At 39.4% G+C, this 21,116-nt stretch overlaps 4 protein-coding genes across 5 annotated transcripts; 2 read left to right on the forward strand and 2 right to left on the reverse strand.

Annotated features, from left to right (window-relative positions):
* The first annotated feature begins 39 nt into the window (after positions 1 to 39).
* On the forward strand, positions 40 to 2,907 carry LOC111783499 (palmitoyl-acyl carrier protein thioesterase, chloroplastic-like). The gene is made up of 6 exons (XM_023664428.2): positions 40 to 484; positions 548 to 681; positions 759 to 872; positions 961 to 1,138; positions 2,292 to 2,360; positions 2,432 to 2,907. Exons 1-6 carry the CDS (start codon positions 137 to 139, stop codon positions 2,690 to 2,692), a joined length of 1,104 nt encoding a protein of 367 aa, XP_023520196.2. The 5' UTR covers positions 40 to 136; the 3' UTR covers positions 2,693 to 2,907.
* A 2,555-nt stretch (positions 2,908 to 5,462) lies between these two features.
* LOC111783091 (heavy metal-associated isoprenylated plant protein 7) lies at positions 5,463 to 7,245 on the reverse strand. The gene is made up of 5 exons (XM_023663975.2): positions 7,086 to 7,245; positions 6,694 to 6,988; positions 6,385 to 6,599; positions 6,175 to 6,262; positions 5,463 to 6,087 (listed from the first exon to the last, which is right to left on the reverse strand). The coding sequence occupies exons 1-5, from the start codon at positions 7,095 to 7,097 to the stop codon at positions 5,618 to 5,620; spliced, it is 1,080 nt and encodes a 359-aa protein (XP_023519743.2). The 5' UTR covers positions 7,098 to 7,245; the 3' UTR covers positions 5,463 to 5,617.
* A 2,554-nt stretch (positions 7,246 to 9,799) lies between these two features.
* LOC111782575 (SUMO-activating enzyme subunit 1B-1) lies at positions 9,800 to 13,303 on the reverse strand. The gene is made up of 10 exons (XM_023663348.2): positions 13,077 to 13,303; positions 12,927 to 12,978; positions 12,611 to 12,806; positions 12,364 to 12,443; positions 12,153 to 12,269; positions 11,806 to 11,856; positions 10,798 to 10,864; positions 10,426 to 10,529; positions 10,233 to 10,337; positions 9,800 to 10,126 (listed from the first exon to the last, which is right to left on the reverse strand). Exons 1-10 carry the CDS (start codon positions 13,157 to 13,159, stop codon positions 10,019 to 10,021), a joined length of 963 nt encoding a protein of 320 aa, XP_023519116.2. The 5' UTR covers positions 13,160 to 13,303; the 3' UTR covers positions 9,800 to 10,018.
* Positions 13,304 to 18,226: 4,923 nt separating this feature from the next.
* On the forward strand, positions 18,227 to 20,254 carry LOC111782667 (squamosa promoter-binding-like protein 13A). 2 transcript variants are annotated; one of them, XM_087120825.1, is made up of 4 exons: positions 18,227 to 18,385; positions 18,461 to 18,686; positions 19,296 to 19,429; positions 19,497 to 20,254. In XM_087120825.1, exons 2-4 carry the CDS (start codon positions 18,475 to 18,477, stop codon positions 20,084 to 20,086), a joined length of 936 nt encoding a protein of 311 aa, XP_086976951.1. In that variant the 5' UTR covers positions 18,227 to 18,385; positions 18,461 to 18,474; the 3' UTR covers positions 20,087 to 20,254. The 2 variants fall into 2 exon arrangements, with proteins under 2 accessions (XP_086976951.1, XP_086976952.1); XM_087120826.1 differs by having other exon boundaries at positions 18,229 to 18,686.
* Positions 20,255 to 21,116: the final 862 nt, after the last annotated feature.

Consider the following 21,116-nt stretch of genomic DNA (forward strand, 5'->3'; position numbering starts at 1 on the left):
TCTAATAATCTCTTTGGTTCCACCTAAGACATCATTTTTATTCCCCATTTCTTAGCCAACAATGACCTAACTTCAATTATCCCTTCCCTAATATCCTTCATTTTCCTTCTCTTTTCAATTCATTCATCAATATCCAATGGCCTCCATTGCAGCATCATATTTGATTCCGAGAACCCCCCGTGGTTTAACGTGGGGACGTAACTCCTCCGTCGTGATCGCCACCGCCGGTAGCAGCCGCAGCGCCCTACGTAGCGTAGACTTGGTAAATGGAAAGAAGGTAAATGGGGTCCACATCCCCGGCGAAAAAAAGGGATCTTTATTCATGGAAGAACCACACGTTGAAGGCAATAAGCCTCTCCATGATTGTCTTCTCGGAAGGTTCGTGGAACAAAACTTCGTTTATGGCCAAACCTTCATCATTAGGTCCTACGAAATCGGACCCGATAAAACCGCCACCATGGAAACCCTCATGAACCTTCTTCAGGTATGATATGATATGATATTGTCCACTTTCAGTATAGTATTAAATTGATTGTATTCCTTACAGGAAACGGCCCTGAATCATGTAACGTGTTCAGGGCTGGCCGGGAATGACTTCGGGGCCACACGGGAAATGAGCCTCCGGAAATTGATTTGGGTTGTGACACGGGTTCATGTCCAAGTTCAAAGATATAGCTGCTGGTTTGTTTTTTGTTTAGTTTAGACAAAAACCCTTTTGAATTTTGTGAATCAAAAATTGAAACTTTGTGATGATGCAGGGGAGATGTGGTTGAGATAGACACATGGGTTGATGCAGCCGGCAAAAATGGGATGCGGCGTGATTGGATCATAAGGGATTATCATACTCGAGAGATTATTACAAGAGCCACCAGGTTTGTAGGCTTCGCGCCATTAATATTCATGCAAATATGTGGCCTAATGAATGGCCTAAAATGGGACATTTTTTTTGGGGATTTTCAGTACATGGGTTATAATGAATAGAGAAACAAGAAGGTTGTCGAAAATACCCGACCAAGTACGAGAAGAGTTGACGCCGTTTTACCTTAATAGAATTGCCATCCCTACTGACAAAAACGACAGTGACAAGATTGACAAGCTTACTGATGAAACTGCCGACAGAATCCGGTCAGGCTTAGCTGTAAGCATCTATTCCTTGACCTATATAGATTTGATATGATGTTAGTGTAGGAATGGTTAAAATGATTTTTTTTTTTCACCTATTACTTTAAACCCATTAGGGGATTGTTAATTTGAATTTGAGATTTCATGATGGTATCCATGTTCTAGGCACGTTACTTGCTTCTCGTGTGTTAACACGGATCCTTTTATGTGAGATTTCATGGTGGTTAGAGAGAGTAACATAATGTTGTTTATATGGGTGTGGAAACTTTTATGTATAGACGGGTTTTAAAAGTTGGAAAAACTTGGAGTGAATGCCCCGAAGGGAAAATCTAAAGAAGACAATTTTTGTAATAGTTTAAGCCCACTGCTACCAGATTTGTCCTCTCTCAGGTTTCTCTTATGGGCTTCCCCTTAAGGTTTTAAAACGTCACTTCTAGGGAGAGGTTTCCACACCGTTACATGTGGGATCTCACAATTTCTAGCGGTGAGCTTGGGTTGTTACAAATGGTATTTGAGCAGACACTGGGCCGATGCTAGCCCTCAATGGGTAGAATGTGAGATCCCACCTCGGTTGGAGAGAAAGCCCAAAAGGGAAAGTCTAGAAGGGAAAGCACAAAAATGAAAATATCGATAACAACCCAAGCCCACCCTAGTAGATATTGTCTTCTTTGAGTTTTTCCTTCTCGACTTCTTCTCAAGATTTTCAAATGTGTCTTATAGGGAGGGGTTTTCACGTCTTTATAAGTAATGTTTCGTTTCTCTCTCCAACCAATGTGAGATTTCACGATATCTGATAGCTGAGCTTGAGTTGTTACACATGGTATCAGAACTAGATACCGCGCGGTGTGCCAGTGAGAATGCTAACCCTTGTGAAGACGGATTGTGAGATCCCAGCTCGGTTGGAAAGGAGAACAAAACATTTCTTATATGGGTGTAAAAACCTATCCTTAGTAGACCCGTTTTAAAATTTTCAAAGAAAACAATATCGGCTAGGGATGAGTTTCAGCTATTACATAACAACATGCTTAGAATTGCTACAACCAAAGAAAAAAACATGGGAATAGTTTTCAGACTCAAAAGCAAGAAGTGAGTAACATCACTTAGTGAGTCGATGCAAGTGAATATCGAAAGCATCAAGTTTAGAATTAAGATTGATATCTTACGTGCAGCCGAGATGGAACGACATGGATGCGAACCAGCACGTGAACAACGTTAAATACATAGGTTGGATTCTGGAGGTAACAAACCAATCCCCAGTAGTTTGGACAGAAATTGAATATGTTGTTGACAACAAAACTATTGGTTGCAGAGTGTACCAATAAACGTGCTGGAAGATTATGATTTAACGAGCATGACATTGGAGTATCGAAGAGAGTGCAGGCAGTCCAATCTGCTGGAGTCCTTGACAAACACCACCACCGCCGCCGCCGCCGCCGCCGCCGCCAGTGCTGCAATAGAAGAGCCTCCCAAGAACAACCTCCAATACACCCACCTCCTTCGCATGCAACCCAACAAGGCTGAAATTGTAAGAGCTAGAACTCAGTGGAACTCCAAGCCCAAACGTTACTAAACACAATGCCCCCAACATCATATCAATTTCTCATCTATTGTTTTGTACAACTATTTGTTCGTTTGTCGTCCAAACCGCTCTCCATTTATAAATAATTCTTTTATTATGTGAGAGTCGTTATGTGACTATCGCTCTTATAATTGTCGGTGAAACAATTAGTCTAATAATTTTTTGACATATGCTAATGACAGTTTCGAGTTTTTTTTGTTTGATTATATCGTTGTCGTATTTATGTTTATGATGTTTGAAATTGTTTGTAAAATTCAAAATTTATTTTGTTATACTTGGGAGCATATGATGCAAAGAACCATTCAAAAACCATAAAAATTGGGTTGAGTAATCATCAGGGCGTGGAACCTGGATAGATCAAGCAAAACAGCAGTAGCAGCTGCAACAGGAGCTGAATATGCAACAACAATGCAAGGACGCATACCCAGACGGAAACTAATTTCCCACTCTCGACAAATGTAACATGCTACACCAAGTAAGAAGTGTATAACAATCAGCTCATAAGGACCACCATTGTATAACTATTCATCAACGGAAGCAGCTTTCCAAAATGGGTAAAAGTGCAACCCGATAGCTGCAGAAGTAGGGATAATGGCACCATAAATAATATTGTTTCCGTAAAATAGAGATCCAGAAGTAGGGATAATGGCACCATAAATAATATTGTTTCCGTAAAATAGAGATCTAGAAACAGGTTCACGAATAACATCAATATCTACTGGAGGAGCATCAATGAAGGCAATAATAAATACAGAAGTTGCGGTCAATAAGGTAGGGATCATCAAAACACCAAACCATCCAATGTAAAGACGGTTTTCAGTGCTGGTTACCACGTTTTTTTAAATCATGAAGACAGCTATATGTAATTAGTTGAAGCGGCCAATATCTATTAGCGGTGGGCTTGGGATGTTAAAAATAGTATCAAAGCCAAGCAGAGTGGTGTGCTAGCAAAAACGCTAGTCCCCAAGGTGATGGATTGTGAGATGTTACCTCGATTGGAGAAAGAAACGAAACATTTTTCATAAGGGTGTAGAGACTGACGACGTACGTAACGGACAGATATTGGCAATATCTATCAACGGTGGGTTTGGATTTTGATATTGGGTTATTCGGGTTACCAACCTCAAAAAAATTTCTCAAACTAACCCAATTCGCGTACATCGTGATCCATTCGGGTTGCTTTTTTTTCTTTTGAATTATATGGTATGATGATTATTATAAAATAAAAACTAAAAGAGCATGAATTCTATATATATATATATATATATATTAAAAAAAGATGATTCTGGTTTGTGTTCTTCCCAATGTCTTTTTATAAACTGAAAGCCACGTGGGAGGTTTGATGCAACAATTCCTTTTATTTCCCTTTTTTAATTTCCTTTTTTAGTGCAGTAAAAAAGTAACTACCATTTGTTACTGGAATTATTAATTCTATTATCATTAAAATAAAATGCCAAATCATTGATTAAATTTTATTTTATACGCCTATACCCCTATTCCTTTTTTTAATATATAGTTTAAAAATTCAAGCTTTAATTAATTCCTAAACTACCAAATTAATTTTTTAAGAAGCCGTAGCTACTCGGGGTGATAAAATGGTAATTTCACATGTTTTTTTCATATTTATCGAATTAATCTTTTTTAAAAAAAAGTCGACCAACGTAGTAGGGATCCACGTCATGCCACGTCAGAGATCAATCCTCGTTTGGTTTTGGTGGGTTTTGCCATTTACCCTCCACGTCATTTTGGAATATAAATAAGGTGAAAAAGAATTGCAAAACTCTGCCTTTAAGCGCGCGTGGAGATACGTGAAGGGAAAGGGCATGGACCCCACTTCCCAGTGAGATGAGTGCCCTGTCAGACTGCTGATCTGGACGGATTCGGTATCGAATGAATCTAAGCCCTTTGAATGCTAGTTTTAAATTAATATTTATATTATTTCAGTCTTCATTCATTGAATATTATATTTAAAAAATGATAAATTATGAAATAAAATAACAAAAATAAAGAAAGGTACATAAGCTTTTGTTTGTACATGAAACATAACAAGTTCCAAAGTTGGTTAAAATAAGAGCCTATATTATAAATTAAATTAAAATGTTCTATAATAATCTTGTTATTATCATCTAACGTTCGTATTGCTGTAAGCTTCACGATTTTAACACCATTTTAAAGAAATGTGTTACTTTCCGCTCTCCAATTCACTGATTTAACACCCTTTTAAATGAATGTTTCGTTCTCTCTCCAATTCACGGTTTTAAACCACCAGTACGCCTTGTGTCCTAAGTGAGCTACCATGTGGCATATACGTGTGTCACAGTGTGGGCGAGTGTGCCGATACGAGTGTCTTGGACAACTTCTTTTGAAATGGGTTTTTGAAGGATAGTATCGGATGACATGAGTGTGCCGGTATTGCGCCCTAGCCTGCGTGTTGGAAGTTGCTACATACACCCGTTATCCGGTAAGGTATCCGTAAATGACTCGACATGAACACAAAAGAGTCAATGCCTTGATAGAACTTGGATAGATGTTTGGGAAGTCCCGATGAGATGAAAGACACGCGGGTCCATTCTCAATGGCACAACTGAGAGAGTTATGATGGCTGACGACATCCCGAGACTCGAGATGATGTTAAGACATGTGAACCCTGTCGATGGGGATCGAGATGACAAGAAGAAATGCGATGTCTTTATAAAACCAACGTCTTACTAACGCACTGTCTTACGTTTGGAGCAAATATTGTCGGTTTTAGCCCATAAGCTTAGGATTCAACACAAATATTTATTGTTTCATTATCATTATTTTTACATCCCCATTTCTTCTTTAAAAACAGCTAAAAGAAAATGAAAAATTACAATCCCCAGCAAAATGTAATTTTGAGAGTGTAACTCTCTGTTTTGTGTCAACTGTTGAGATTCACATAACAGAGCATGCATTTGGGTTTTCATCACTGAAAATCTGGGGAGGATATGCGTACATTTCCATGGCGTACCTTTGTGGGTAATGCGTGTAGTATTCACTCTTCTTCAATTCCACCACTTTCCTTTCTTCCTCCGCCGCCACTTCCACCCCTGTTTTCCCCTCACCTCCACCGCCGCCGCCCTCCGCTTCTTTGCTGCTCTCTTTCTCATCTCCGTTACCACTGCCGCCACTGCCACCGCCACCGCCATCACCCTTCTTCTCTTTCCCGCTTTCTTCCCCTGCCTTCTCCTCCTCTTTCACTTCCTTCGCCTCACCTTCTTTCTCCTTCTTTTCTGGGTCGGTCTTCACTATCACAGCGTGTTTGCCAGTTCTTTTGTGCACGTACTCCACAAGCTTTGGTGGGTCGAAAGCGCCCGTCACTGAAACTTGCGACCCTTTCAGATCTGGCTCCACTGCATCCACCCCTGCATCCAAATTCATATCAAAATTTAACGAATTGAATCGGATTGTGTTTATAATTATATATATATATTAAGAAATTTGATTGGAACCTTTCATTCTCAATATGCGCTTCTTGATTTCTTGGGCACAAGCTTCGCAATGCATGTGGACTCTTAATACCACTGTCACGATCGGAGGCTGCACATTACACCATCAAAACAGAACATTTGATTTTCAGAAACAGAGCAAAAACAGAGTTCGTTGATTATGTGATTTGTGTAAGCAAATGTTTAGTAGATAAGTTGTGTTGTGATATGTACCTCTTCTTTCTTCTCTTCAGGTTTGGGCTTCTCTTTCTCCTCCTCCTCCGCCGCCTTCAGCTCCTCCGGAGACGGCGGCTTTGGGATCGGAGATAGAAGCTCTACCTGTCTATGGCTCTTCCTCTGTATTCTGTTCAAGACCTTTAACGGATCCGCTTTGTCTCCTTTCACAATCACTTTATGGGTTTTGCAATCGGTGATTACATCTTCAACCCCTTTTAAAAATCAAGAGAAGAAATTCATTACAATTAAGATTCTCTCATTTTCATTTTTTTTTTCTCTCTGTACTCTGTTTTTCTAGTTGCTTACCTTCAAAGCCTCTGAGGCAACGGCGAACTTTTCGGGCACACCCTTCGCAATGCATGTAAACCTTGAGCACAATCTCCGGCGGCGGCGGCGGCGGCGGTGGAACTTCCTCCTTGGTGGGTTGTTGTTCCTTCCCCTCCTTGGATTCCTCTGTTTTTTTATCCTCTTTCTCCGGCGCCGACTTTTCCAATGGCTTACTCTCCTCTTCCTTCTCCTTGACATTCGCATCCACCGGCGCAGGCTTCTGAACTTCCATTCCTTGGGCCATGCTCTCTCCCATTGTCTTCTTCTTCTCCGCCTAAAGAAACACGCGAAAAATGAGAACAGAAAGAAACAGAGAGAAAAACAGAGGAATGAATGTGGAGGTTTGGTGAATAGTGAGGTTAAAGGCGCACCTGCTCTCCCATGTTGGGTGGTTTGTTGAGCGTGAAAGAGAGAAGAAAGCAGAGGACAGTCTAAAAAAGATGGAAAAAAGTTGGAATTAGAGCGCTGGTTCCAATGAGAGTTGGGGGAGGAGCACATGCAACCGAGAAGCCATCTTTTTAACCCAAGCGGTGCCTGCAGAGCACCTCTCACGCTCTTCTCTTTTGCCATTTTCTCGGACATTTACGTAATTTCCCCTCCAAATTTTAAAGATTTAATAAACATTTTTTTAAAAAAATTTATAAATCTATTATACACTAATCTGAATTATTGAATAATCACGTTTCCCCAATTGTGAGTTAATTGAATTCATTTGGATCACTTTCTTAATTACCATGTACAGCAAATTGGGTTTTAGGGTAGAAATGTCTATTTAATCGATAGGGTCTTATTTTAAGTAGACCTAACTCGAATGAGGTGAAAAATACCCGTTTCGATGGAGAACGAGCGGATGGGTAAAAAACTCTCGTTAGAGAATGGGAAGAGAGCGGAGAAAGTTTTTTTCTTGTTAACGAAACATGGTCGGGTCAAGGATTACATTTTCTTTCACCATCCTCGAGCTTGACCCATCCCATTTCCCGCCCTACTTTACTCCTTGGATAATTTGGTATTGGAATTTGAATTTCCGACTCTAAATAAAATAGTATACTCTTGCGATTAAAATACTCGACTTTCATATTTACTTTAGGGTTTAATGTATATATATATTTTTGTTCAACTTCCTTTCTTTCTTTTTGTGTTAATCCAAACTATCCACCTTCCTTCCTCCCGTTTCTATAATTCGGTAGTCAAGATATCTACTTCTTTTGTAAATCGAATGTTCAAATCTCCACGAATACCTTGAAAGACATAGTGACGAGACTCATCAACTCGAAAACTGTATATTTAAAATAACTACTATTACTTTCATGATAAGAATAGCAGTGTTGGTGAAGGAACAATGGACTTCCATATTGCTTGGTCGTCCTAAAGTTTGAAACAAAACGTGTCATAATTATGAATGATACCTCGAGAGAAAAACTACTGCTCTTTGCACTCCCAACGTTTACATAATAAGAATAGCAGTGTTGGTGACAGAACAATGGGCTTTCATAATGCTTGGTCGTCCTAAAGTTTGAAACAAAACGTGTCACAATTATGAATGATACCTCGAGAGAAAAACTACTACTCTTTGCACCCCAACAATTATTTTATTCAATTGTCAATCAGCCGACAATAAGCCTCTCTTCTTTCTTAGAATTTTTGGATACTCCCCTCATTGCCCGTTGGTAATTAAGTTGCATACCTACATGGTTGTAATAGCTCAAGCCAACCACTAACAGATATTATCTTTTTTGAACTTTTCATTTTGGGCTTTTCTTAAAGTTTCTAAAACACGTATGTTATTAGAGGTTTTTACATCCTTACAAAAAATGTTTCGTTCCCCTCTTCAATCAATATGCGATCTTACAATGGCCGACCCAAATGACAAGTTTGTTCGTGATAATGGTCGAGACGAGCATAACTTAGTTGGTAGGACATGTTCGAGAGTTAAAAAAAGTATTTGGAATAGGAATGATTGGATATATAAGGTGTGTATTTTCTCAGTTGCAATAATTTGGAAATGGATGTGAATGGTGAGTTATGACATCTCTTTACAAACTTTATGTAAAATCAAATCAACCTTTTGTTTTTCTGTTCTTATTTCATGTTGACACACTGTGTAAGCCTACATTTCTTTTTTTATGTCAATTCATTTAACACCTTTATTTATTTTATTCTTATCAACCACTTTTAAAGCCTGTTTGTACCTCAAAATTGGCACCCTCTTCTTCCTTCCCAATTCAACCAACTCAAAAATGGCTCACTCAACTCACTATTCTTACAACTCGCACAAAAAAAACGAATGAGTTTTGGTTATTATTACAAATAGTTGGCCAATTCACGTCATACCGCACTACTAATTCCACTAATCTTGTGTGACACCCAAATCCATTACTAATATATATTGTTTGTTTTGATCAGTTAATGCCTTCAGTCTTATAGTTTGGAATCTTTCACGAATAAAAATAGTGAATAGTTGTTATTGTAAGTATACAATTGTTTGTACATTGACAAGACACTGGGTTTTTTTAACTGATCTAATCTGAAAAAACTGGCTTGTTTTGTTATATATGGAGCCCAAGTGGCAAAGAATGTGCTGTTTTTTTGGTTTGTGTTGAAGGGTGATGGGGCTGAGAATGGGATGAGGAAATGCCATGTGTGCATTGAGTTTGTACACGTAGAGCCAACATAACACAAGGGTGTGTCAGTGGGGTGACTCGGAATGCTTACTCAATCTAAATAAGTTTATAATTCAACCTAAATCCCAACGGTACAAATTAGGTTGAATCGAACTCAATCTGAATAAGTTTATAATCCAACCTAAATCCCAAACTGTACAAATTAGGTTGAATCAAACTCAATCTGAATAAGTTTATAATCCAACCCAAATCTCAAACCGTACAAATTAGGTTGGATTGATCGAGTTATTCGATCATCGAATTTTTTTTTGGTACCAAAAAAGAATGAGTGGTCAAATGAGAAAAGGAAAAGGCAACAATAATGGAAGGGCTAAAATGTGATAGATGTCTAAGAAAAGTAAAACATATCATGGGGGAATAAGAGTGGTAAACCGGGACTGGAGAATGCATGTGATTTGTGATCATGAACTAAATTCCGAGTGGACCCTTTTTTTGTATTAAAAAAATTAAAACTTTATAATAAGATCTGTGATCATCATCATCATTCAAAAACTATACAAAACAAAATCATGGATCTTTAATGGATCTTATCAAAATAAATTATACCAATTAAATAATACATACCTAAATAGAATCTCGCCTTTGAAGTCCAAAAGCATATGGGCCTATGCTAGCATCCCTTGTCAGGGTTTGCTTGATATGTCCTCTATGATGCCCTTCCCATCAAGGGCATCGAAGTAGAAGAAGTTCTTAAGTGGGTCTCCTTTCCCAGAAATACCTTTAATCACTTCCTAAGAAATGGAACACCTGGTGTTAGTAACTGGTTCGAGTAGCCTGTTTAGTGCTTAAAAACACCTCGATTATAAAGTCATTACAAACAGATTCTAAGATACGCACCTGCCCAAGGATTCCTCCGATGATAGCGCAAACAGGAGGGAATTCCTTTGAGTTTGCCACTAATCTCTCTAGGAGGACATTGGGAATATGAGCTTCATTCAGTGACTGCAATGTTTGGGTACTGATAGTGTAAGAATGAATTCTCTACTTGATGATAACAAAATACAGAAAAAGCATACTCCTGGAACTTAACCTGTGAGTCACAGAGCTCTTTTTTCAACTTCAAGACCCCGGGAAGATCGGATATTGAAGTCTCTCCTGGATTTCGCCCCTCGGCCTCTTCGAACCGTTCTATCACTGCACCCATGAGAAAATTGGTGTCGCTATTGTAGGGGCATCAATATACACAAGGGAAAAATGGATCAACGACATAAAGATAATTGGAATTCAACTCCAGTAAGGAAGCAAAGATCACATGGAAGTTCTACATGCTCTGTAGAATAATCAATTCCCCTTGTAGCATTCTTTGAATCCCCAATTCCATTTCGATCAAGGTCTATGAAATTAAAATAATAATAATAATAATTCACTATTTATTTATTCACACAACTAGGATTCACCACACCTCTTAATGCATAAAATAGCTTTGAAACTTTTCTGGGATGTGCTTTCCAGGGTACTGAAATTGCTTCCTGTGATAAAAGGATTACAAATGCATGTCAAGAAGAAAACGAGTACAATGTACATTTTTTACACCAAAATGATAATAATAATAAAAGAAAATAAACAGCCCATTAAGTCAAACGAACAATGCCAAGAAAAAGCAGCCACCACAAGAGCTAAACAAAGAGTAACATCATCAGTTGTTACAAATGTAACAGTCCAAGCCCGCCAAGCCCACTGCTAGTAGATATGACACTCTTTGAGGTTTCCGTTCCGGACTTCCCTTCAAGGTTTTTAAAACGCGTCTGTTAGAGAGAGGTTTTCACACCCTTATAAACAATGTTTCGTTCCCCTCGTCAACCGATGATCTCACAATCCTCCCCCCTTGGGAGCCCAGCGTCCTCACTGACACACCACCCGATGTCTGACTCTAATATCATTTGTAACAGCGTAGATTATCCTCTTTGCGCTTTCCCTCAAGGTTTTTAAAACGCGCCTGTTAGGGAGAGGTTTCCATTCCCCTCTCCAACTGACGTGGGATCTCACATTTAAATATCTCCCCTCAAAATATATATATATATATATATATATATATATATATATAACTCTAGCCTCCAGCTCCACCGTTTTTGACATTCAAAGCACCAAATGACCAAATGAAGACTAATTCCATAAATGCCTCCAGATTTCTTGTGCAGGCATGAGCAGCCAAAGGGGCATAGTAACTCAAATGGAAGACGTTAACAATACTTGCGTCAGTTTCTTTGTCCTTTTAGGCAGATGAATATGAGGGATAGCAAGATAAAAATGAAAAAAAAAAATCCACACTTATATTAGCATGAATGTGGGTGCGCCATAGGAAAATCAGGATTCTGAAAATTATATATTTGTTAAAATAAAAAAAATAATAAAAAATTAAGAAAAAATAAAAAAAAACTGTTTTATATTTACTATGTTAGAAAAACGATACCTCAAAGCCTGGATATGATAGTTGGCATTCCACAGTGTCCTCAAGTTTTTTCTGACAAGAAAATGTCAGGACAAAGTGAGATGAGCATTGTTCATGAATTTATGCCAGAAAGAAGAAATGTGAGTGCCAACTTCACAGAACAAAGTAACCAAAAGGAAGTTCTGAGATGAGCTAAACCCAGAGAAAAAATCAACATCCCATGCCAACTATAAACAAATGCCTCCGACTGACATTAGTAGGGGCAGCAAAATGCAGTACAATCATACAAACATAGAACAAATCAAACAAATACCGCTGGAGATCTAAAAAACAAAGAAGATGCATAATAATATATCTTCATTGGTCACCTTTGCATATTTATAGTCTTGTAGATCAACAAATATTTCACCACAGGAATCTCTACAGTCAACAGTATAAAATGATATGCGCTTGTGTAACTTCCGGCATTTCTCATTGACTGATTTCTACAATAATTACAAAAACAATAACATGTCATGAATAAAATCACGGGAAGAACATATGAAAAAGAAAAGAAGAGGGAAAAGCCTTAGCGACTACTTTTTCAGCCAGGGAGCAACAACTGACAACTACAACATCAAACGTCTTCAAAAATTCTTCATCAAATCTGGATGGCTCACCTAGAACAACATAAATTTTAGTTGAATTTTATCAGGGGGTGACAAATTATAATGACATCATAGAGCTCTTGGATGGAATTTTGTCACAACCATCAATGACAAAAATGCAGACAGAACAGATCTCAACAACATATAATGTCTATAACTACGACTACATTGTTTAATACCTTTGAGGGCTGAAACTCGCACCATTGGATTGAAATCTTTCAAAGAATCACAGCAAAGCTCAGCAACAGTTTTCCCGCCAAAAACACCCTCATCAGGGGGAATTAGAAAATTAGCTGAAAGGGCTTCTTCAGTCACCAATCGATTATCCACCAATGTCAAACTACCGATCCCAGCAAGAACAATATTCTTGCAGAACTAAGAACACAGAGAAAGAGAAAGATGAACAAGCACCACTAATCAATTGCAAGGAATCCCAATTTGAATATTAACAAACTAGAAGGCAAAGACTCAGCTCAATTCACAAGAAAATGTTACCTCAGCAACAGTCCCCTTGATTCCACATACTAGAACGTGAGCTTTGCTGAGCCTGCGAGCAAGAATTAAAAACATTTCCAAAGCTTGCAATTGAAAAACAGTCGCATTGAAAATTAAGATAACGTAAATTCATACAACACTACAAAATACCTCCTCTGTGCATCCGCACCCCAAACCCTAATTTGGCGGTCATACAATTGAGTCTCCTGCTCCGTCAACTCCTCTCCATCCATTGTCAACTACAAACTGCAACACACAAAAACAGAGCTCTGTAATCGCTGTTAGAAGTGAGAATGAAAATACTGCTGCGTGCCACTGCCGGCGTTGATTTCCTAAACTGAAAAAGATGGCGCGGAAAAAACCTTTGAAAAGAATTGTGGAAGTCTGGAACAGCGAGCTAGTAACTTCGGTTCTTGGCGAAATAGGTAAATTTACGTAAAACCCCGAAAGATGTGGCAAATTACACAAATACCTAGCGGAGAAACACACTACGGATGGTGATTGTGGACCAAGTGCTTATGGGCCTAAATCGTCTATTGGGCTTTTCAGGATGCAGCCCAGTTCACTTCCTAAGATTGGTAATTTGGTATAGGCCACGACCATGGTTAAACCTTAGAAGCTATGTGTCACGGTCATGTTTGTCTAAGGCCTGTTGCTTACGACCGGATCCCAATCATGCTTATTCAGGACGTGTTGTCCATGGTTGCATGATCGTTCCAAATTCCTTTTACATGTTTTCATCTTAGAAAGATCTTTACTATTTCGTATTGTGTCAATATAAAAGTGTATGATTGGTCACCGAAATCATGTTTACACCCGTCAATACTAAAATGCTCCAAAATGTACTATAGGGGATATCACTACCTGCCTACCTGGGCTATGTGCTATTAAAGTAGTCGTTGCCTAATTACTTTTAGTTTATAACATTATATGAACATTTCTCTCAAACGTGACTCGAGGCTCAAGCGTACACCAACTTTGTCTGTGAAGTTCGAATTTCTCATGTCTGATTTGTTCGCTGGGTTAGAACAAGTGTCACACAATCACTGTCTCGTTGCCGCAAGTGTTACAGAATCAACAAGTCCATGAGTCGATCAAAGGCGACATACAAATCCTCCACTAACTCAACAAACCCATTGTAGAATCCTCACATTGATGTCAAAGGATGAACACGATTAAGATACGTGACAAATTTGTGACCAGCTCGACACTATTTTGATCTCGTACTAATTTTAAGCACGAAGTGGGTTGGACAAAGCATCACGCCAATGTGAGATATCTTTTTTGCAAGGTGACCTATATCAAGAACCGACTAGATCTTGTTAGGAATCACGACTCTCCACAATGGTATGATATTGTCCACTTTGAGCATAAGCTCTCATGGCTTTGCTTAGTATTCCTCACTTATAAACCCATGATCTTCCATGACCAGCTCGACACTATTTTGATCTCGTACTAATTTTAAGCACGAAGTGGGTTGGACAAAGCATCACGCCAATGTGAGATATCTTTTTTGCAAGGTGACCTATATCAAGAACCGACTAGATCTTGTTAGGAATCACGACTCTCCACAATGGTATGATATTGTCCACTTTGAGCATAAGCTCTCATGGCTTTGCTTAGTATTCCTCACTTATAAACCCATGATCTTCCACTAAATTAACCAATGTGGGACACTCCCAATCCCAATAATCCTCAACAATCCTCCCCTCGAACAAAGCACACTATAAGCCTCCCCTGAGGCTTATGGAGCTCTCGAATAGCCTCCCCTTATTGAGGCTCGACTCCTTTCTCTGGAGCCCTCGAACAAAGTACACCATTTGTTCGACACTTTAGTCACTTTTGACTACACCTTCGAGGCTCGCCATTCTTTGTTCGATATTTGAGGATTTTATTGGCATGGTTAAGTTTAGGGCATGGCTCTGATACCATTGTTAGGAATCACGACTCTCCACAATGGTATGATATTGTCCACTTTGAGCATAAGCTCTCATGGCTTTGCTTTGGGCTTCCCCAAAAGGCCTCATACCAATGAAGATAGTATTCCTCACTTATAAACCCATGATCTTCCACTAAATTAACCAATGTGGGACACTCCCAATCCCAATAATCCTCAACAGATCTAACTCGCTAACCTAACCGAATCGAACTAGATCTATGCATCAATAGTTACCATATGAAAGTGTTTAAAAATGATAACGAGTGATGTATTTCACCTTAAAGATATAAAAATAACTTTTTTTTTCCTTTTTTTTTTTTACTGTAAACAACGCAGTAAATGGAAAAACGTGAATGGTTAAAAAGAAAAAGAAGAAGAAAGAAACAAAAACCGTAAAAAGTGAAAAAGGTTGTCGCTATAAATGAGTCGATGGATGAGAGAACTGTTTATGTGTCAGTCACCCACATGACAATTCCATCAAAAAACCAAAAATTTAAAATTAAAACACAAATTTTACCGACAAGTGTGCATGTTGCGTTGGTACGGTGTCAAGGAATTGGTGACAGCTTGACAACCAAACACGTGGCCTCTCCACTAGGATCCACCAGTGCCATTCCCCTCACACGTGTCAATCACCCAACTCGCTCCAACTCGTCTCCACTCACTCGCTCCTACTTTTTCCAACCATTATTGCTACCAATCAAATTATTCTCTTCTAATTCTCCTTTTTCCTTTTCAAACATTAAATATTAGGAATATAATTCTAATCATCTACATTCATCGCTAGCAGATATTATCCTCTTTCAGCTTTTCCTTTCGGACTTCCCCTCAAGGCTTTGAAACGTGTCTGCTAGGTGAAGGTTTTTACACTCCAAATGTGGGGAGAGCCAAAGAGGACAATATCTGCTAGCGGTGGATCTGGGTCGTTACAAATGGTATCAGAGCCAGACACCGAACGATGTGTTAGCCTTCTCGTTGTTCCCCGAAAGGGTAGACACGAGACGACGTGCCAGTAAGGACGCTGGGCCCCAAAGGGAGTGGATTTGGTGGCGGTCTCACATTGATTACAAGAAGGAGTGCTAGCGAGAACGCTGGCCTCGAAGAGGAGTGGAATGTGATGTCCCACATTGGTTGGGGAGGAGAACAAATCACCCTTTATAAGGGTGTGGAAACCTTCCCTAGCAGACATAAACCCGAAAGAGAAAGCCCAAAAAGGACAATATTTGCTAGCGATGGATCTGGGTCGTTACAGTTATCATCGGACTTAACTCCATAACTACATGTTCAAACCCTTGAAACCTCAACGTTTAAGGTTAAGGTCTGAGACCCTCGACTCTTTATCAAGTCTATCTTTATCCTCATGTCTACATTCTTGCTTTTGTCTTGTCTATGCCTCAACTTGACTTCAATGCATATCTTTTTGGTGTGTTAGATGATGCATCGTCCTCTCGATCGCAACATGACATTGTCTATAAAAGAACAGTGGTGGACTTGAGCTGTTACAATGTCTCTTTATTCACTTATAATTTGTGAGAGGTGACACGTGTCTTAGAGGCCCTCTCGACCTAAGGAGACGACGTAATGATAACAGTTGTAATGTATGGCATAGGGCAGTGGCATGTGTGGGCAAAGGAAGTGTCAGAGGGAAGGGGGGAGATATATGGATTTTCGGGGATTTTGAGGCCTAAACCAAAACAAAACCCCACTCAATCTCGATTTCATGGGTCGACATAATAATCTATGGGGAGGCCGAGGCCGAGGCCGATGCCAAGGGCGAGGCTGAGGCGGAGGCTGAGGCCTCATCTCATTCATTACTATTTTAAACATGTGTTTGCTTATTCGTGGTTGGTGTCTCTGTCCTGCTGCTTTATGGGTTGTTGTTGGATTGTGTGTTTTACATTAAAAGCTCCAATCTTTTTAACCTATTGCTAGCATGTATAAGGACCACAAAATTAATACTCGTTTTAAAATACATTAAGAATTCGATATCATTATGAAAAGAACGAGTATTATATTCTTCTTGAATATTGTAGACGTTCGTATGAAAAGTTGAAACGAACACGTAAAAGTACTTTAAGAAACCCATTAAACTAACTCTTAACCGGAATTCTAATAGTTATTTTGCATTTGATTTTGGTTGGTTATGGAAGAGGAAAGATTTGAATCTCGACACCGTTGTAGTATGTGCGTAGGTGTTTTAATTAGTCGGTTGAACTATAGGCTCTACAACCGTCTTGTTCTATAGGTTATAAAGACAAGTTCATAAATTTGAAAGGGTTGTGCATGAGATGGTGAAACAAAAAGAGGGTTAAGAGGGTGGCAAGTACTTTGTATTATGTTAACCGAGCATTCGAGCTCTTTGTATTTGTTGTGTATATACACATATAGTGTAACAATCCAAACACACCCTTAATAGATATTGTCCGCTTTAGCCCGTTACGTGTTACCTTCAGCTTTATGGGTTTAAAACCCTTGTAAAGAGTGTTTCGTTCTCCTCTCTGGTCAATGTAGAATCTCACAATCTACCCCCTTGGGGCCTAGCGTCCTCGTTGGCATACCACCTGGTGTCTGGATCTGATATCATTTGTAACCTAACGAATGTTTTGTTCCCCATTCCAATATGGGATCTCACAATCCACCTCCCTTGAGCACGTAGCGTCCTCGCTGGCACACCGCTTGGTGTCTGAATCTGATATCATTATAACACAAGGAACGTTTTGTTCCTCTCTCCAACCGAGGTGGGATCTCACAATCCATCTCCCTTGAGGGCCTAACGTCCTCGCTGACACATCACTTGGTGTCTGACTCTGGTATCATTTATAACACAAGGAACGTTTTGTTCCTCTCTCCAACTGATGTGGGATCTCACAATCCACCTTCCTCAAGGGCCTAACGTTCTCGCTGACACATCGCTCAGTATTCTGATATCATTTATAACACAAGGAACGATTTGTTTTCTCCAACCGACGTGGGATCTCACAATCCTTCACCCTTGAGGGCCTAACATCCTCACTACCCTGCCACCTGATGTCTAGCTTTGATATCATTTGTAACAGTCCAAACACGCATCTAGCAGATATTATCCACTTTAACCCGTCATGTATCACCGTCAGCTTCATTGTTTTAAAACGCGTCTCTCTCTAAACACAATTTTCTCTTTCCTCAACCCTCTGCTCTTGAATGCTTTAAACCAGACCGAGAATGACATCCTTACTCATACCTATATTTTAGGTAGCATGTGATTCCGTATGTATGAATTTATCAAGTCTTAAGCAGCAAGTTCCTTCTAGGCAATCTACTTTATTGGATTTAATGGAATCTGTCAGTGAATGAACTGGAAAGAACAACCCAATCCATTCATTCATTCATTCATTCACTCACTCACTCACTCACTCACTCACCACTCTCTCTCTCACTTTCCTTTTCATTTCACTTCCTTTCCCCCCTTTTCCTTCTCTTTTTTCTCGGGAACTTCCAACCTCCAATCTTCTAGGAACCCCAAAATCAAACCGCTAACAAAGTAAATGTTTTCATGGGTATGAACGGGATCTTGTACCCTCAAACTTCAGTGATTTTGATTCAACTTTTTTTGCAGGGGAGCTTCAGAAAATGGCGCCGTCAACTTCAGGATCATCAAAGAGAGCCAGAGGAGCTCACAGTGGCGCCATTCAGCCAGTTTCTTGCCTTGTCGATGGCTGCAATTCAGATCTAAGCAACTGTAGAGACTACCACAGGCGCCATAAGGTCTGTGAGCTGCATTCCAAGACTCCTCAGGTCACAATCGCTGGCCTCAACCAGAGATTTTGCCAGCAGTGTAGTAGGTAACTTTCGGACACTGGTTTTTTTTTTTTTTTTTTTTTTTTTTTTTCTCTTTTTGGTCTTTCTTTTTTCCTTTTTTCTTTCTAATCATGGAATTCATCTGTTCTCTGTCACCAACTTTTGAGCACTACCCATTATTTTATTCTTCAAGAACTGTTGATGTTTTATGTCAAGAAATCTGTCCTCTTTCTGGGGTCTTAAACGTTTTTCCAGAACGTTTGCCGCTGGATTTAGCTGCGCTTTCGAGTCTTTTCATGAGAAAATTCTCTGTTCATGAATGTTCCAAAACTTGCAGAAGCTTTTTCCCAATTTAGAGTTCATTTCAGTGACCAAATTCTGCAGCCATTAATGAATTCCCATCTGCTCTGTTCTTCTCTGCTCTGTTCTGCTCTGTTTTTCCGTTTTTCCAGAACGCTTGCCGCTGGATTTAGTTGTGGTTTCGAATCTTTTCATGAGAAAATTCTCAGTTAATTAATGTTCCAACACTTTCAGAAGCTTTTTCCCAATTTAATGTTCATTTCAGTGACCAAATTCTGTAGCCATTAATGAATTCCCATCTGCTCTGTTCTGTTCTGCTCTGCTCTGTTCTGCTCTGTTTTCTCCCCCCATAGGTTTCATTCACTTGAGGAATTTGACGAAGGAAAGAGAAGCTGCCGGAAACGACTGGACGGCCACAACCGGCGGCGGAGAAAGCCTCAAACTGACCTCTTGCCTCGATCTGGTGGCCATTTCTCCTATCATCAAGGTTAGAATGTTTGGTTGTTTTTTAATGGAAAAATCTCAATTACTGAAGTAATATGCATTTCTTCCAGGTGCCCATTTGTTGCCATTTACAAGCTCGCAAGTTTTTCCACCGACCACTTTGAGCAGCCACGGGTGGTCGTCTGCAGGAGATCCCTCCGTCTTCCACAACCAGAACCAAGAACTCAATTTTCTCGAAAAACAGAGGCTTTTTGTGGAACCATCCAGCTACAAAGCGGCGCAACCACTGGGGTTCTTGCATGGCGGCCCGACAACATGCCGACCACTTCTCCGGAGTATCAATACCCTGTCGGAAAACACCGGCGGCGAAAGGAACAAGATGGTTTACTACAGATTCAGAGTTGGAGTTAGTGAATCAGATTGTGCTCTCTCTCTTCTGTCATCGTCACAGCAGGCCGCCGACAGTGGTTCTTCTGGGCATTTGGGTTTGAGCATAATCGAACAAGAACAGCAACAGCGTAGCGCCGCCATTTCTCTGCTGCAGCCATTGAACCACCATCACCACCATAAACTCGACAGTTTTGAGAATTCTGAGTCTTCTTCGGTTCATGGGGCTGTTAATTTCCCCGAGATCTTTGGAATTCCCTCCGAGAATGCTGGAAATCAATCCCCTTCCACTCTTCCTTTTCACTGGGAGTAAGTAGAAACCAAAGGAAACAAATTCCTAATTATGTCTCTGCCTGTCAGTGTTCTAATATTAATAAACATGAAGAACTCTCTCCTGCGTTTGTTTTTTCCTGTTCTTTTGTTGTTCGAGACGGTATGAGTTTCGAACTTTTGATATCACACGTGCATTCTTCTCTGGATTGTTATTGTGTAACGACCCAGATCCACCCGCTAGCAGATATTATCTTCTTTAAGTTTCCCCTCAAGGCTTTAAAACAAGTATGTTAGGGGAAGGTTTCGACACATTTATAAAGGGTGTTTTGTTTTCCTCCCAACTAACGTGAGACATCATATATTGGGTTAACGTTGAAACACTATACGAACATCTACATAGTATGCAATTTTGTGAATAACTAGGTTTGTTATCCTTTTTCGTTGAAGAATTACGCTAGGAACTCGAACCATGAATCTGTTAAGTTATGTGTGAATTTTACAAACGATTTTGTTTGGATAAAAGTAAATTATTTTGGTGGGTGCATTATTCTGCACTCATAATAATGTAACATCTCCAACTTACACTTAGCAGATATTGATAATGTAACAGCTCAAGTTCATTGTTAGCAGATATTGTTGCACTCATAATAATGTAACAGTTCAAGCTCACTGTTAGCCGATATTGTTGTATTCATAATAATGTAACAGTTCAAGTTCACTGTTAGCCGATATTGTTGTACTCATAATAATATAACAGCTCAAGCTTGCTGTTAGCAGATATTGTTGCACTTATAATAATGTAACAATTCAAGCTTACTGTTAGCAGATATAGGTATTGTCTGACAGAAATTTTTTATTTTTTAAATAATTTTTAATGGTTGCAAATTAAATAAATATCTTTATGAACACGTCGGTTGCTTCTTGAGAAAGAAATAGGGGGAGGGGTAAAAAATGCAAATTTCAGTTACATAGGGGAAGAAAAAGTAAAGAGGCAGGGGTAAGAAATAAGAAAAAGGAAAAAGTTAAGGGGGCAATCTGCAAAAAATAAGAAAAACGCCAAAACACATTCA

The sequence above is a fragment of the Cucurbita pepo genome, chromosome 20 (genome assembly GCF_057944985.1).
Source record: "Cucurbita pepo subsp. pepo isolate OVF chromosome 20, ASM5794498v1, whole genome shotgun sequence".
In the NCBI taxonomy this organism is placed as follows: Eukaryota; Viridiplantae; Streptophyta; class Magnoliopsida; order Cucurbitales; family Cucurbitaceae; genus Cucurbita; species Cucurbita pepo.